Consider the following 14,317-nt stretch of genomic DNA (forward strand, 5'->3'; position numbering starts at 1 on the left):
ATCGTGAATAAAATAGAGTAATAAATATATACAAATAGAGACGAGTGCTGTGGGGAGGGGAAGGGGGGAGAGCAGAGGGAGGGAGAGGGGGGACTGGGGAGGGGAGGTGGAGCGGAGGGAAAGGGGGGGCTCAGTCCGGGAAGGCCTCCTGGAGGAGGGGAGCTCTCGGCAGGGCCTCGAAGAGGGGCCGGCACCCAAGCTGGGCCACCCGCTTGGATCTGGGGCGAGTGGCTTCACCTGGAAGATGGGGATGGCGACCACGGGGGAGCCGCGGCCGGCCCAGCGTTCAGAGCAGTGCTCGGCGCGTCGGGCGGCGCTTCGTCGCTAGTATCGTCAATGGCAGGGCGGGGAGATTTGGGGGGCGGGACTGGGGTGGGGAGGGGGGGGCGGGCCCGGGGCCTCACGTGACCCGGAGGGGGCTGGAAGAAAAACAGCCGGTTCTGGCCGGGAGCCTCATTATATTCCAATATTCCTTTCGGGAGCCATTCCCCACCGCAGCGGCCCGAAGACCCTCCTGTCCGGCGACCTCGGCTCCGGCTCGGTGGCCAACAACCATGGACTGTTTTTATGTGCCTTGTTTTCTGGCAGTGAGTAGCACATCTTCTTCCTCCTCTTCCTCCTCCTCCTTTAGCGCCCCTCTGCCCCTGCCCTGCCCATTTCCCTCCCCTCGCTGCCCCCCTCGGGGGGCAGAAAACGGGGGAGGGGGTGGAGAAGCTGGATTTAAGCCCCCCACCCCAGCCACATCCAAGCGCCTACTACAGCGCTCTGCCTACAGTAAGCGCTCAATAAGTGCCATCGAATGAAGGACTGGCCTCTGACACGTTCAGTGCCAGGGGGGCAAAACTTCTCGGGGTGGGCACGGCCCCTCGCCAGAGCGATTAAGGGCATCCCCCCCTTCCAACCCCGCATCCTTTATTACCCAGATCATTAACCCCCCTCCCCACCCAAATCCCCCTCCCCTTTAAACTCGAGCTTCACCCACCGCCCCTCCGGACCCAGCCCGGGGGGGGGGGGGGGGCGGCCGGGGCAAGGAGAGGGGATGGGGTCCGGGGAGGTTGGCGTTTGAGCGACCCCCCTCTCGTCACCCCCTCCATCCATCCCCCCTGCCCTGACGGCTAAGATCAGCGCTTGGCACACAGTAAGCGCTTAACCAATGCCATCATCATCATCCTTATTATTATATTATCTGTTGCCGAACCTTTCCGAGCGCTTAGTACAGTGCTCCGCACCCCGTAAGTCCATACGATCGAATGGACGAATAGCCAAAAGGACCCCCCCCCAAAAAAAGGGGACAAAATCTAGGATGAGCAGGGAGGCCCTCTTGGGCCTTAAAGAAGTCAGAGGGAGGAATTGGCGGGGCCCCGGGCAGGCGACAGGGCTCTGTCCGGGTGGGGGTCGCCCCGTGTCCGGTGTCCCCCGCCCCCCGTTTTCCTCGGTGTGATCGTGTGTCCCTTGTGTCGCCCCCGGCCCGCAGAGACACCATGGTTCCTCGTAACCGAATGCTGGTAGTGGTCTTCTTCTGCCAAGTGGTGCTGGGCGGCGGGGGCCATGCCAGCCTGATCCCTGGCCCGGGCAAGAAGCGGGGGGCGGAGGCGGAGGACGAGCCCCCCCCGGGCCGGGCGGGAGGCCGGAGGACCCCCGGGCCGCCCCCCGCCCCGGCCCAGGACCTGCTCAGGGGCTTCGAGGCGTCGCTGCTGCAGATGTTCGGCCTGCGCCGCAGGCCCCAGCCCAGCAAGGCCGCCGTGGTCCCCGCCTACATGCGGGACCTCTACCGCCTCCAGTCCGGGGTCGACGACGACGACGACGAAGAAGAAGACCCCCACCGCCGCCGGGACCGGGCCGCCGGCCGCCCCCCGGCCCGCCCCGGCCGCCTCGACTACCCCGACAGGCCGGCCAGCCGCGCCAACACCGTCAGGAGCTTCCATCACGAAGGTCAGCATCCCCTCGGGGCTCTCGTGGGGCGCCTGAAAACGGGGGGCGGACCAGGAAAGGACACCCGACGTGGGGCGGGGTCGTGATCGTAACCCTCCTATTTGTCAAGCGCTTACTAGGGGCCAGGCACCGGACTAAACGCTGGGGTTAGCGATTCGGCCGGCGGGGGGTCGTCGAAAGACGGGGCACGGGCCAGGGAAGGATGGGAGTGCCGGGAGACCGGACGTGGGACAGGGTCGTAATCGTAACCCTCCTGTTTGTTAAGTGCTTACTAGATGCCGGGCACCGGACTGAACGCTGGGGTTAGCGATTCGGCCGGCGAGGGCTCGCCGCAAGACGAGGGACAGGCCAGGGAAGGATGGGAGTGCCGGGAGACCGGACATGGGGCAGGGTCGTGATCATAACCGTCCCGATTGTCAAGCGCTTACTAGGTGCCAGGCATTGGGGTAGACACAAGCAAACCAAGCTGGACACAAGTGGCCCCGGCCCACGTGGGGCTCACTGTCCGGGACGGGGTCCCCGGGAGACAGGACGGGGCAGGGTAGCAGGAGGGTCCCGGGCTAGTGAGGGGGTGCCAGAAGACGGGAGACGGGCCAGGGAAGGATAGGGGTGCTGGGAGAGCGGACGTGGGGCAGGGTCATAATCATAGCCGTCGTATTTGTCAAGCGCTTACTAGGTGCCAGGCACCGGACTGAGCGCTGCGGTCGGCAAATCAGGTTGGACACAGGGTCCCCGGCCCACGTGGGGCTCAACAGTCCAGGTCGGGGTCCCCGGGAGATAGGACAGGGCGGGCTGGCAAGAGGTTTCTGAGCTAGTGAGGGGGTGCCAGAAGACGGGAGACAGGCCAGGGAAGGATGGGGTGCTGGGACACTGGAGATGGGGCAGGGTAATAATAATAATCGTCACATTTGTTAAGTGCTTACTATGTGCCAGGCACCGGACTAAACGCTGGGGTAGAAACAGGCAATTCAGGTTGGACCCAGTGTCCCTATCCCACGTGGGGCTCACAGTCTAGGAGCGGGTCCCCGGGAGACAGGGCAGGGCAGGATGGCGGGGGGGTTCTGGGCAAACGGGGGGCTAGCGAGGGGCCCCCCCGTCAGACTGGGGACAGGCCAGGGAAGGATAGGGGTGCTGGGAGACCGGAGATGGGGCAGGGTAATGGTAATAATCGTGGTATTTGTAAAGTGCTTACTATGTGCCAGGCTTTGGGGTAGAAACAAGCAAATCAGGCTGGACCCAAGTGTCCCCGTCTCACGTGGCTCACTGTCTAGGACCGGGTCCCCGGGAGACAGGACGGGGTCCCCGGGAGATAGGGGGTTCTGGGCAGACGGGGGGGGGCTAGTGAGGGGGCATCAGGCCAGGGTAGGACGGGGTCCCTGAGAAATGGGGAGGCAGTCGGGGGGCAGCGGGACACCGGGGACAGGCCAGAGTAGGATGGGGGGGACTGGGGGAATCAGGAGTCCTGGATGAATGAGGTCAGGATGGGGGCTCGGTGAATGGAGGCGGGGCAAGACCAGACCAAAGGTCCGGGCCGGCGGGGCTGGGGGCCTTGGTGTAGAGGAATCTGGATTTTGAGTAGGATTCCCCTCTTAGCAAGACTGACTGCCCCCGGGGGTGCCGTTAATATAGAGCCAGGAGCCAGTCCTCCTCCCCCGCCCTCCCCCTCCAAAAAAACACACACGACCCCACCGGCAGATCAGCACCCCATGCTGTCTTCTGCCTTCAGGCCCCAGATCCCTGGCCCCGTTTGGTTTGGGGGAGGCCAAGGGGCCGGGCAATGGGAGTGACCCCCTTCATTCCGGCCACAGCAAAATCTCTCCCCCCTCCTACAGGCCTGTTCTGGCCACATCAAAGTCATCGCCGCCTGCATTTTGGAAGTTTTTTTTTCCCCTTTTTTTCTCTCTGTCTTCCTTTCATTCTCTCTTCCTTAAAAGCACCTACCGAATTTAATACTCAAGCCGCACGTTTCGTAGGGTCTGTTCAACGGGGGGGCTTGTAATCCGAGCCGAATGTTTCCTAGCGGATGTTTCTTTACCATAGTAAATCTGAGTTATTAATCCACTAGCATCATTACAGCGTTGGAATTTATTTCCCCCTCTGTAATATGATCAACAAGGCAGGCTCTGTGCTTGGGGATCGTCAGGGAAATGTTTAGCAATAAAGCCGGAAGGGTGAAGAGGGAGGGAGAGAGAGACAGAGAGAGAGACAGAAGGGGAGCAGGAGAGAAGAGGATGGGAGGGAGAATGAGAGGGAAGGGATCGAGAGAGAAAGGGGGAAAGGAGAGAAAAGGAGAGGGAGAGGAGAGAGTGGGGGAAGAGATGAGGAGATGGAGGGGAGAGAAGGGGGAGAGAGGAGAGAAAGAGAGAGGGACTGGGGAGAGATGAGCAGATGGGGGAAGGGAGAGGAGAGAAGGGGAGGCAGAGAGAAGAGATGGAGAGAAAGGGAGAGCGAGGAGAGAAGGGAGAGGAGAGAGAGTCGGGGAGACGAGGAGGTGGAGGGAGAGGAGAGAAGGGGAGGCAGAGAGAGAAGAGAGAGAAAATGAGGGAGGGAGAGAGGAGAGAAGAGTGTGGGGCAAGAGATGAGGAGATGGAGGGAAAGAGAAGCGGGAGGGAGAGGAGAGAAGGATAGAGAAGGGGAGGGAGAGGAGAGAAGGGGAGACAGAGAAGAGAGAGGGAGAGGGAAAGGAGAGGAGAGTGGAGGGAGAGATGAGAGAGGGGAAAAATGGGAAGAGGGAGAGAGGGGGAGGGAGAGGAGAGAAGAGGAGACAGAGAAAGGGGAGAGGAGAAAGGAGAGGAAGGAGAGTGAAGGGGAGAGAGTAAAGTGTCTGCTATGGAGTGTGGAGTATGCGTGTGTGAATGTAAGCGTGTGGGTGTGTGTTTTCTTTCCTCCTCTCTGCCCCCACTGCTTTTCTTTACAGTCCCTCGTAAAGAACACCATCCCCAAAGCCAAGAGGCTTTTTAAAGGGGAGGCGGGTCTGGGGAGTCGGAGGATGGCGGAGCGAGGAGCGGACAGACACATGGAAGCTATTAGAGGCGCACACGCGGGATGGAGGTGGGGGGAGCCGGGTGGGGGGCGGATGGGGGCGGTGGAGTGGCTCCCCGTTTCGGCGGCTCCGGGACCGGGCCCAGGCCGGCAGGTGGACGGTGGCGCTTCCCTCGACTCCGTCCGGGGGCCGAGACCACCGCCCCCCACCTTCTCCACCCGCTGCGGGCCGTCGACCGCGACAGAAAAAACGCTCACTTCTCCTTTTCTTCTCTTGTGTGTTTTTTTTCTCTCCCTCCCCGCCCCCCCCTTGTGTGTCTCTTTCTCTCTCTCCTTCTCTCTCCCTCTCCTTCTCTCTCTCTCTCTCTCTCTCTCTCTGACTCTCCCCCCCGCCTCCGCCGCCGTGCCTAGAACATCTGGACAGCATCCCAGGGACCGGCGAAAACCTGGCTTTTCGTTTTGTCTTTAACCTCAGCACCATCCCCGAGGACGAGGTGATCTCCTCGGCCGAGCTGCGGCTGTACCGGGAGCAGGTCGACCAGAGCCCCGAATGGGAGCAGGGCTTCCACCGGATAAACGTTTACGAGGTCGTGAAGCCCCCGGCGGCCTCGGCGGCCGGCCCCGGCCCCCTCATCACGCGACTGCTGGACACGCGGCTGGTCCACCACAACGTGAGCCGCTGGGAGAGCTTCGACGTGAGCCCCGCGGTCGCCCGCTGGACCCGGGGCCGGCGGCCTAACCACGGGCTGGCCGTGGAGGTGACCCACCTGCACCGGGCCGGGGCCCACCAGCGGCGCCGCCAGCAGGCCCGCCACGTCCGGGTCAGCCGCTCCTTACCTCACGGCGACGGGGACTGGGCCCAGCTGAGGCCGCTCCTGGTCACCTTCGGCCACGACGGCCGGGGCCACGCCCTGACCCGCCGGGCGGGCCGGGCCAAGCGCAGCCCCAAGCAGCACCACCCCCATCCGTCCCCGCACCACCACCACCACCACCCGCCCCCGCCGCGGCCCCGCAAGAAGAACAAGAACTGCCGGCGCCACTCGCTCTACGTGGACTTCAGCGACGTGGGCTGGAACGACTGGATCGTGGCCCCGCCGGGCTACCAGGCCTTCTACTGCCACGGGGACTGCCCCTTCCCGCTGGCGGACCACCTCAACTCCACCAACCACGCCATCGTCCAGACCCTGGTCAACTCGGTCAACGCCAGCATCCCCAAGGCCTGCTGCGTGCCCACGGAGCTCAGCGCCATCTCCATGCTCTACCTGGACGAGTACGACAAGGTGGTGCTGAAGAACTATCAGGAGATGGTGGTGGAGGGCTGCGGGTGTCGCTGACGGGCGGCCGCCCGCCCTGCCCGCCCCCTCGTCCTCACGCACGCTCAGACACACACACACACACACACACACACACACACACTCTCCCACCCACGGACCGCTTCCCTATAGCCGGACTTCGATCGTTTTGGGTTTTGTTTTTTTTTTTAAAAAAGGAAAACTTAAACTCTCACCTTGACCTTATTTATGACTTTACGTGCAAATGTCTTGACCATATTGATCATATATTTTGACAAAATATATTTATAACTACATATTAAAAGAAAAAAATAAAAGGAGTCATTATTTTAAAGGTAAACCTCATTTTTTTTTTTGCTGTTTTAGTGCCCCCCCGCTTCCTCCCCTTCCTTTCTCCTCCCCCTCCCCCGCCCCTTTTCCTCCCGAGTTGAAAACAGCGAGGACGTCGGGAGGCCCGGGTTCTGATCCCGGCTCTGCCGCTTGTCCGCGGTGGGACCTGGGGCAAGAAACTTCACTTGTCGGGATAGAGCACGGGCCTGGGAGTCAGAAGGTCATGGGTTCCAATCTCCGCTCGTCTGCTGGGTGACCTCGGGCGAGTCACTCCGCTTCTCTGGGCCTCGGTTACCTCGACTGTAAAATGGGGATTAGATTGTGAGCCCCACTTGGGACAGGAAACCCGTCCAACCCGATTTGCTTGTATTCCCCCCCCCCCCGGCGCCGAGTACAGCGTAAGCGCCGAGTGTTAGTACGGCGTTAGCACATGGTAAGCCCTTAACGAACACTACGGTTATTCTCTGGGTCCCAGTTCCTTCCTCTTTAAAGTAGGGATGAAAGATGCAATCTCCCTCCTCCTTAAAGCTTGGGCCCCTTGTGGGATAGGGACTGTGGGACAGAAGCAGTGTGGCTTAGTAGAAAGAGCCCGGGCCTGGGAGTCAGAGGATGTGGGTTCTAATCCCGGCTCTGCCACTTCTCTGCTGTGTGACCTTAGGCAAGCCGCTTTACTTCTCTGTGCCTCAGTTCCCTCATCTGTAAAATGGGGATGAAGACTGTGAGCCCCACGTGGGACAACCTGATTTCATCATATCTACCTCAGTGCTTAGAACTGTGCTTGGCACATAATAAGCGCTTATAAAATACCATTATTATTATTATTATTGTTATTGTTTCACATCTGCCTGCAATGACTCTGCCACGGTACTTAGCACATAGTAAGCGCTCAACCGATGCCACCGATGTGATTATTGCGCTTTATCGTTAGGATGGGGTGGGTGGGCATCAGGGCAGGCAGCGCGGAGTCGTGCTGCTCGGAGGAGCACAGGGGTTCTTCCCTGCACGCCGTGTGCCAGTGAGGAGCTGGTCTTTCCTTCCGACATGGCGTCGTCAAGCGTTTAGCGTTCCCTTCTGACTGGACCACGAAGTGCCTCCAGGCCCCGGGACGAGGGACGGAATGCATAAGAACCAACGAGGCCCGCAGCTTTCCCGTTTTATTTTTTCTTTTACGGTACTTGCTAAGTGCTGACTCTGTGCCAGACACCACACCGAGCGCTGGGGCGGAGCCGAGCTAATCGGGTCGGACGCAGTCCGTGTCCCACCTGGGGGCTCCTACTCGTAATCCCCATTTGACAGATGAGGGAAATGAGGCCCGGAGACTTGCCCAAGGTCACCCAGCCCGGGCTCTATCCACTAGGCCTCGCTGCTTCTCCTCTCTAGCGGGGCGGTCCGGGAGTCGGGGTTCGGCCACGAGCTTGCGCTTACTGTTGGGACGCCCCCCCGTCTTTTCCCCTGCCCCTGCAGGGACAGCGGGGAGAAGGTAACGCCCACTGACAGCTCCCCGGGGTTTGGCCCGGCCCCTCCGCTGGGGTAGCGGAACCCTCCTTGACCTTCTCCGGGGCTCGGATTTGGGATTGGGACTCTCTCGGGTTTGGAGGTTCACTCGGGTTCTCTCAGGTGCCGGGGTACGTTTAGGTTCGGGGTTCCGGGACTCGCCGATACTCGGCATTCACCCGGGATTGGGGCTCTGTTAGGGACAGGGACTGTGTCCAACCTGATTCCCTCGTATCTACCCCAGCACTTAGAACGGTGCTTGAGGCATAGTAGGCGCTTGAGAAGCAGCCTAACGTAGTGGGTAGTTCAGAGGCCTGGGAGTCAGAAGGTCATGGGTTCTGATCCTGACTCCACCCCTCGTCTGCCGGGTGACCTTGGGCAAGTCACTTCACTTCTCTGTGCCTCAACTGGCTCATGTGTAAAATGGGGATGAAGTCTGCGAGCCCCACGAGGGACAACCCGATTACCTTGTATCTACCCCAGTGCTTGGCACATAGTAAGTGCTTAACAAATATCATCATTATTACTAACGGATACCATTATTATTATTATTAATAACTTGGCTTTGGGGCTTACGGATTCGGAGGTCACTCAGGTTGGGGTCCTCTCGGGTTTCGGGTTTGCTCTGGTTCAAAGCACAGAGGGTTTGAGGCTTCCTCGGGCTTGGGGGTCTTGGGTTCAGGATTTGCTCATGTTTGGGGTTCATTTGGGTCCGGGGTTCGCTCAGATTTGGGGCTCTGTCGCATTCAGGGCTTTTGGGTTCAGGGCTCGCTCGGGTTTGAGGTACTCCGAGGTTCGGGGTTCACTGGGGAGACCTCCCTACTTCCACGCCTCTAAGAGCTCGGGGTCGGACCGAGCAGATGTGTGGGAGCGTGAAGAGGGAAGACGGGGTCCCGGGGAGGAGGCCGGGATGGGGCAAGCCGTGGCCTTGGGGGCGTGGACCCCGATCCGGGCAGCCGATTTGGGCTTAGACGCTATATAATAATAATAATGATAGTATTTGTTAAGTGCTTACTATATGCCAGGCACTGTTCTAAGCGCTGGGGTGGATACAAGCAAATCAAGTTGAACACAGTCCCTGGTCCCACGTGGGGCTCATCGTCTCAATCCCCATTTTCCAGATGAGGGAACTGAGGCCCCAAAAAGTGAAGTGACTTGTCCAAGGTCACCCAGCAGACAAGTGGCAGAGCCGGGATGAGAACCCAGGAACTTCTGATTCCCAGGCCCTGGTCTCTCTCCCAGGCTGCTTTTTAGGAGCTTGTGTCAGTGACAAGTGGCCCGTGATGGAGCGCAGGGTTTGTGCCTGGGTTCCAAGTACTCCGATATTCCCTTGACATTGAATCATTAATCTCTCAGTCGTATTTATTAAGCACTGTGTGCAGAGCACTGTACTAAGCGCTTGGGAAAATACAACACAGCAATAAAGAGTGACAATCACCGCCCATAATGAGCAGCGAAGTCCTCTGGCGCCCCGAAAGGGCCAGCTTAGTTCAAATGGGGAGAGGGTCACCAAAATCTCTCATCCACGGGTAGCACAGGTGGACAAATACGAGGGCAGATCCCCGGGAAGGCATTTCTTTCTTCCAACTCCCTGAAAATGATAATAATAATGCCGGTGTCTGTTAAGTGCTTTCTACGCGCCAAGCACCGTTCTAAGTGCTTGGGGCGATACAAGGTCACAGGTTGTCCCACGTGGGGCTCCCAGTCGTAATCCCCGCTTTACAGATGAGGGAACTGAGGCCCAGAGAAGTTAAGCGGCCTGCCCAAGGTCACACAGCAGACAAGTAGCCCCCTTGTCCCACCTCTCCTCCCTCCCTCCCACCCGCCTGGCCCCTTTCTGTAATCATACAGAGGATGAATAAATCTTTCAAGGGAAACAGGGGGCCCGTCTCTCCCCCTCAGGCAGCCCTGTTTTGGTTTTGCTCGTTTTCTAACAAGTTCCTGAAATTTCCGTGTCATTGAAGAGGGGAATGCCTGCTCTCTGGCCCCTAACCCTAATTATCCCAGACCCCCGGGACCCAGCGGCTTTCGGCCCGGGCCACATTCTCGCCTCTCCCCCCACCCCATCTTTAGTGGCTTATTTTCAGGAACCGATAATGTTGTTTGTTTGTTCAGTCAAATATTTGGTCTGGGGAATTTACCGTGAAATTCTGTGAATCGCATGTGCCTAGTTAAGAAAACGGTCCCCGCCCCACAGACGTGAACATTCAGAGCCCGGGCCTGGGAGTCAGGAGGTCATGGGTTCTAATCCCCACCAGGCCGCTTGTCTGCTAGGTGACCTCGGGCGAGTCGCTTCACTTCTCTGGGCCTCAGTTCCCTCGTCTGTAAGTGTTTAACCGATACTACTATCATTACTATCTGAAAGTGTCTTTAGCCATATGTATTGCGAGCTCGTAGTGGGCAGGGAATGTATCTCTTTATCGTTCTGGTGTCCTCTCCCGAGCGCTTAGTACAGTGCTTTGCGCACAGTGAGTGCTTAATAAACTTGAATGCAGGAACGTATCTACAAATCATTAAAGTCATTCAATCACGTTTATTGAGCGCTCACTGTGTGCAGAGCACCGTACTGAGCGCTTGGAGAGTACAGTTCGGCAACAGAGACAATCTCTGCCCACAAGGGACTCACCGTCTAAAGGGGGGGGGGGTAGGTATCAAAACAAGTAAACGGGCATTAATAGCATCAACATAAATAAATAGAATTAGAGATACAGTCTGCTTCTAGAGCCTTAGGCCCTGAATCCTGAACTGCTGCTGATGTGATAACGGATAAAGTGGGGGCATTATTCCACTCTCCTCCCCCCCAAGCCCATTTCGCTTTCATATTCACCTTTTTTACTGAAGGGAACAGAGATTGAGAGGCAGGTTTCTCAGAGATCTAGACTGTGAGCCCCATACGGGGCAGGGAACGTGTCCTACCTGATGATCTCCTCTCTACCCTGGCGTTTAGTACTGTGCACGTGGGGTGGGGGGGGGGGGGAGTGGGCACAGGTGGAGGGGTTTAGGGTCGATGGAGGGGATTGAATGAATGAAGGAACGAGGGCCCAGCACAGGTGGAAGGCTTTAGGGTTGATGGAAGGGGGGGAGGGGGAGATTCATTCGATCGTCTTTCTCAAGGGCTTATGTGCAGAGTACTGTACTAAGCGCTTGGAAAGTACAGTACAGCAATAAAGAGGGACAATCCCTGCCCACAACGGGCTTACAGTCCGGGGCGGGGGGGAAGTTGGGGGAGGCAGACATCAGAACAAGGAAACAGGCTTGAATAGAAATAAATAGAGGCGGGAGCCTGCCCAGGTGGAAGGGTTTTAGAGTTGATGGAGAGGAGGGGGGGAGGGCACAGGTGGAAGGGTTTTAGCATTGACAGGGAGGGGGCCGGGAAGAGACGCAGTTTTCATCCCCCTCCCCCCGCCTGCCCGGCGAAGACGGGGGTCGCGTTGCGGCAGGGTGTGCTGTCCAGGTTCCGGGTGCCCCCGACCCCCCAGAGGTGAGTCACCCCCAGACCCCTGTTTCAGGTGGTTAAAAGCCCCGAATCCAGGCCTGGAGGCTCCGACGGGCCCCCAGGCAGTCCAGCCTTCCTGGGTCCCTTCCCGTAGAAAGGAAGCAGTAAATCCATCGTTTGGGTTTACTGACTGTGTGCAGAGCACTGGACTAAGCGCTTGGGAGAAGACAATACAACAGACACCTTTCTTGCTAATGAGTTGACAGTCTAGAGGGGAAGGCAAACTATGTGAGTCCACGTGGGACAGGGACTTATCCATCCCGGTGCTTAGTACAACGCCTGGCACATAGTAAGTGCTTAACAAATACCACCCCGCCCACGAGTTTACAGTCTAGAGGGGAAGACAGACTGTGAGTCCACGTGGGACAGGGACCAACCTGATTTGCTCGTATCCACCCCAGCGCTTAGCACAGTGCCTGGCACACAGTAAGTGCTTAACAAATACCCTTATTATTATTATTATTATAAGCACTTGGGGGAGGACAGAGGTGTGCCTTCAGTAAGGCTCTGAAGGGGCAGGGAGAGGAACTGTCTGTCCGATATAAGGGAGAGCCGGCGCACGGGGCTGGGGACCGGAGAACAATCAACGAATGCTATTTATTAATAATAATTATGGTATTTAAGCGCTTACTATGTGCCAGGCACTGTACTAAGCGCTGGGATGGATAAGAGCAAATCGGGTTGGACACAGTCCCCTGTCCCACGAGGGGCTCACAATCTCAATCCCCATTTTGTAGATGAGGCAACTGAGGCGCAGAGAAGTTAAGCGACTTGCCCAAGAGCCCTTAATTTTATTTAATTTATTGCTCAATTTATTGAGCGCTTATTGCGCGCAGAGCACTGGACTAAGCACTTGGGAGACTATAATAGAACAATGTACAGACCCATGGAGTTCTGGGTTCTAGTCCCAGCACCGGCCTGCTCTGTGACCCTGGGCAAGTCACCTAACCTCTCCACGGTATCAATCAGTTGTATTTATTGGGCACTTACCTTCATTCGGTTGTATTTATTGAGCGCTTCCTGTGTGCAGAAGACTGTATTAAGCTCTTGGAAAGTACAATTTGGAAATAGAGAGTTGTCTATAGATAGAGGATTGCCCTACCCAACAACGGGCTCACAGTCTAGAAGGGGGAGTACGGAGCACTGTGCTAAACGCTTGGGAGAGTATGTTAGAACAGCATAACGGACTCATTCCCTGCCCACCAGGAGCTTACCTTCTAAAGGGGGAGACGGACACGAATATAAATCAGTAATTGTGAAATTACCCGAGGTGTGACATCCGTGTGACATTTTAGGATGAAAATACCTAAGAAAAGTTGATCTGCGTTAACATGTGTGGGCTACTCTGTATTTCCAGGTAGGGTTTCCGTTTTAGAGCATCGATACATTAATGGTTTCCAGGCCCGTTTTTCCACCAGGCCAGCAGTTTGCCCTCTTCTGAAAAGCAAGGAAAGGATGTTGTTAAAGTAAGCACTTAGGTGTGCCTGGATCGCGTTTATGAAACCAGAGTCCTACTTCCATATGCCTCTGTAGTCAACTCACCCAAGTGCAGTGGAATTCCCAGAGTTGACTCAAGCAGCATCCAAATTCCCTAAAACAGCTTTCTAGCCTTCCTGCAGAGAGTGAGTGGGTATTCTGAATTTTCCAAAAACCTTCTAGCCCTCCAGCAGAGAGTGAGTGGCTGTTTATCCTGGATTTTCCAAATACTTTCTAGCCTTCGAGCACAGAGTGGTTATTTATCCTGAATTTTCCAAAGAGCTTCTAGCTTTTGCATACAGAGTGAGTGGGTATTTATTTATCCTGAATTTTCCAAAAACCATCTAGCCCTCCAGCGGAGTGCACAGTATGTGCATCAGTGCTCTTTTTTTAAAATGGTACTTGCTAAGCACTTAATATGTGCCAGGCACTGTTCTAAGCGCTGGGGAGGATACAAGCAAATCGGGTTGGACACAGTCCCGTTCCGCATGGGGCTCACAGTTTTAATCCCCATTTAAGAGCCGAGGTAACCGGGGCCTAGAGACGTGAAGCGATTCACCCAAGGTCACCCGGCAGACAAGTGGTCTGATTAGATAAGAGCTGGGATTAGAACCCAGTTCCTTCTGACTCCCAGGCCCGGGCTCTAGCCCCTAGGCCAACCTGCTTCTCTGAGGGCGCCGAGCGTGTCAGTCGACAAGTATTATGGGTGTCGTGTTGACGTGACTCGGGGTGGTGGGCATTAATCAGGGAAGGTCTCCTGGAGGAGGTGGGCCTCTGGGAGTGCTTTGAAGATGGTGGAAAATTTATAGAAGACAAAGGTGGAGTTCCACTGGTCTAAGACTCCCCCTGCGTGTTCTCTGAGAGCCAGCGGAGCTTCTTGACATCTGCTTGTGTCCGGGGGGCTTTGAGGGCGGGTTATTCGATCCCCACAGTGAAGCCCACAGTTCAGGGCTAAAGGGGTCTCCTATACCCCACCCCTCACCTTCGGGATGGACTGGGAGGGAGACAGGCCCACCCCCCACCTTTGGGCTACTGCATTCATGGTCTTTTGCCAAGCGCTCGGCGCAAGGCTTGGCGACAAGTAGCTCCTTGTCCCTCCCTGCCTCTACGCTATCTGAGCGTTCTTAGATTTCACTAAATGTTCTGCCTTGTCGCGGCATGGCTTAGTGGGTAGAGCCTAGGAGTCAGAAGGACCTGGATTCTCATCCCAGCTCTGATACTTGTCCGCTGGGGACCTTGGGCAAGTCACTTCACCTCTCTGGGCCTCGGTTCCCTCACCTGTAAAATGGGGAGTAAGACTGTGAGCCCCATGTGG

The 14,317-nt window shown here is 57.1% G+C and overlaps 1 protein-coding gene across 1 annotated transcript; it reads left to right on the forward strand.

Annotated features, from left to right (window-relative positions):
- Positions 1-428: 428 nt before the first annotated feature.
- On the forward strand, positions 429-6,532 carry BMP4 (bone morphogenetic protein 4). The gene is made up of 3 exons (XM_029079359.2): positions 429-587; positions 1,475-1,932; positions 5,326-6,532. The coding sequence occupies exons 1-3, from the start codon at positions 568-570 to the stop codon at positions 6,246-6,248; spliced, it is 1,401 nt and encodes a 466-aa protein (XP_028935192.1). The 5' UTR covers positions 429-567; the 3' UTR covers positions 6,249-6,532.
- Positions 6,533-14,317: the final 7,785 nt, after the last annotated feature.

This window comes from Ornithorhynchus anatinus, chromosome 14 (genome assembly GCF_004115215.2).
Source record: "Ornithorhynchus anatinus isolate Pmale09 chromosome 14, mOrnAna1.pri.v4, whole genome shotgun sequence".
NCBI classification, from domain to species: Eukaryota; Metazoa; Chordata; class Mammalia; order Monotremata; family Ornithorhynchidae; genus Ornithorhynchus; species Ornithorhynchus anatinus.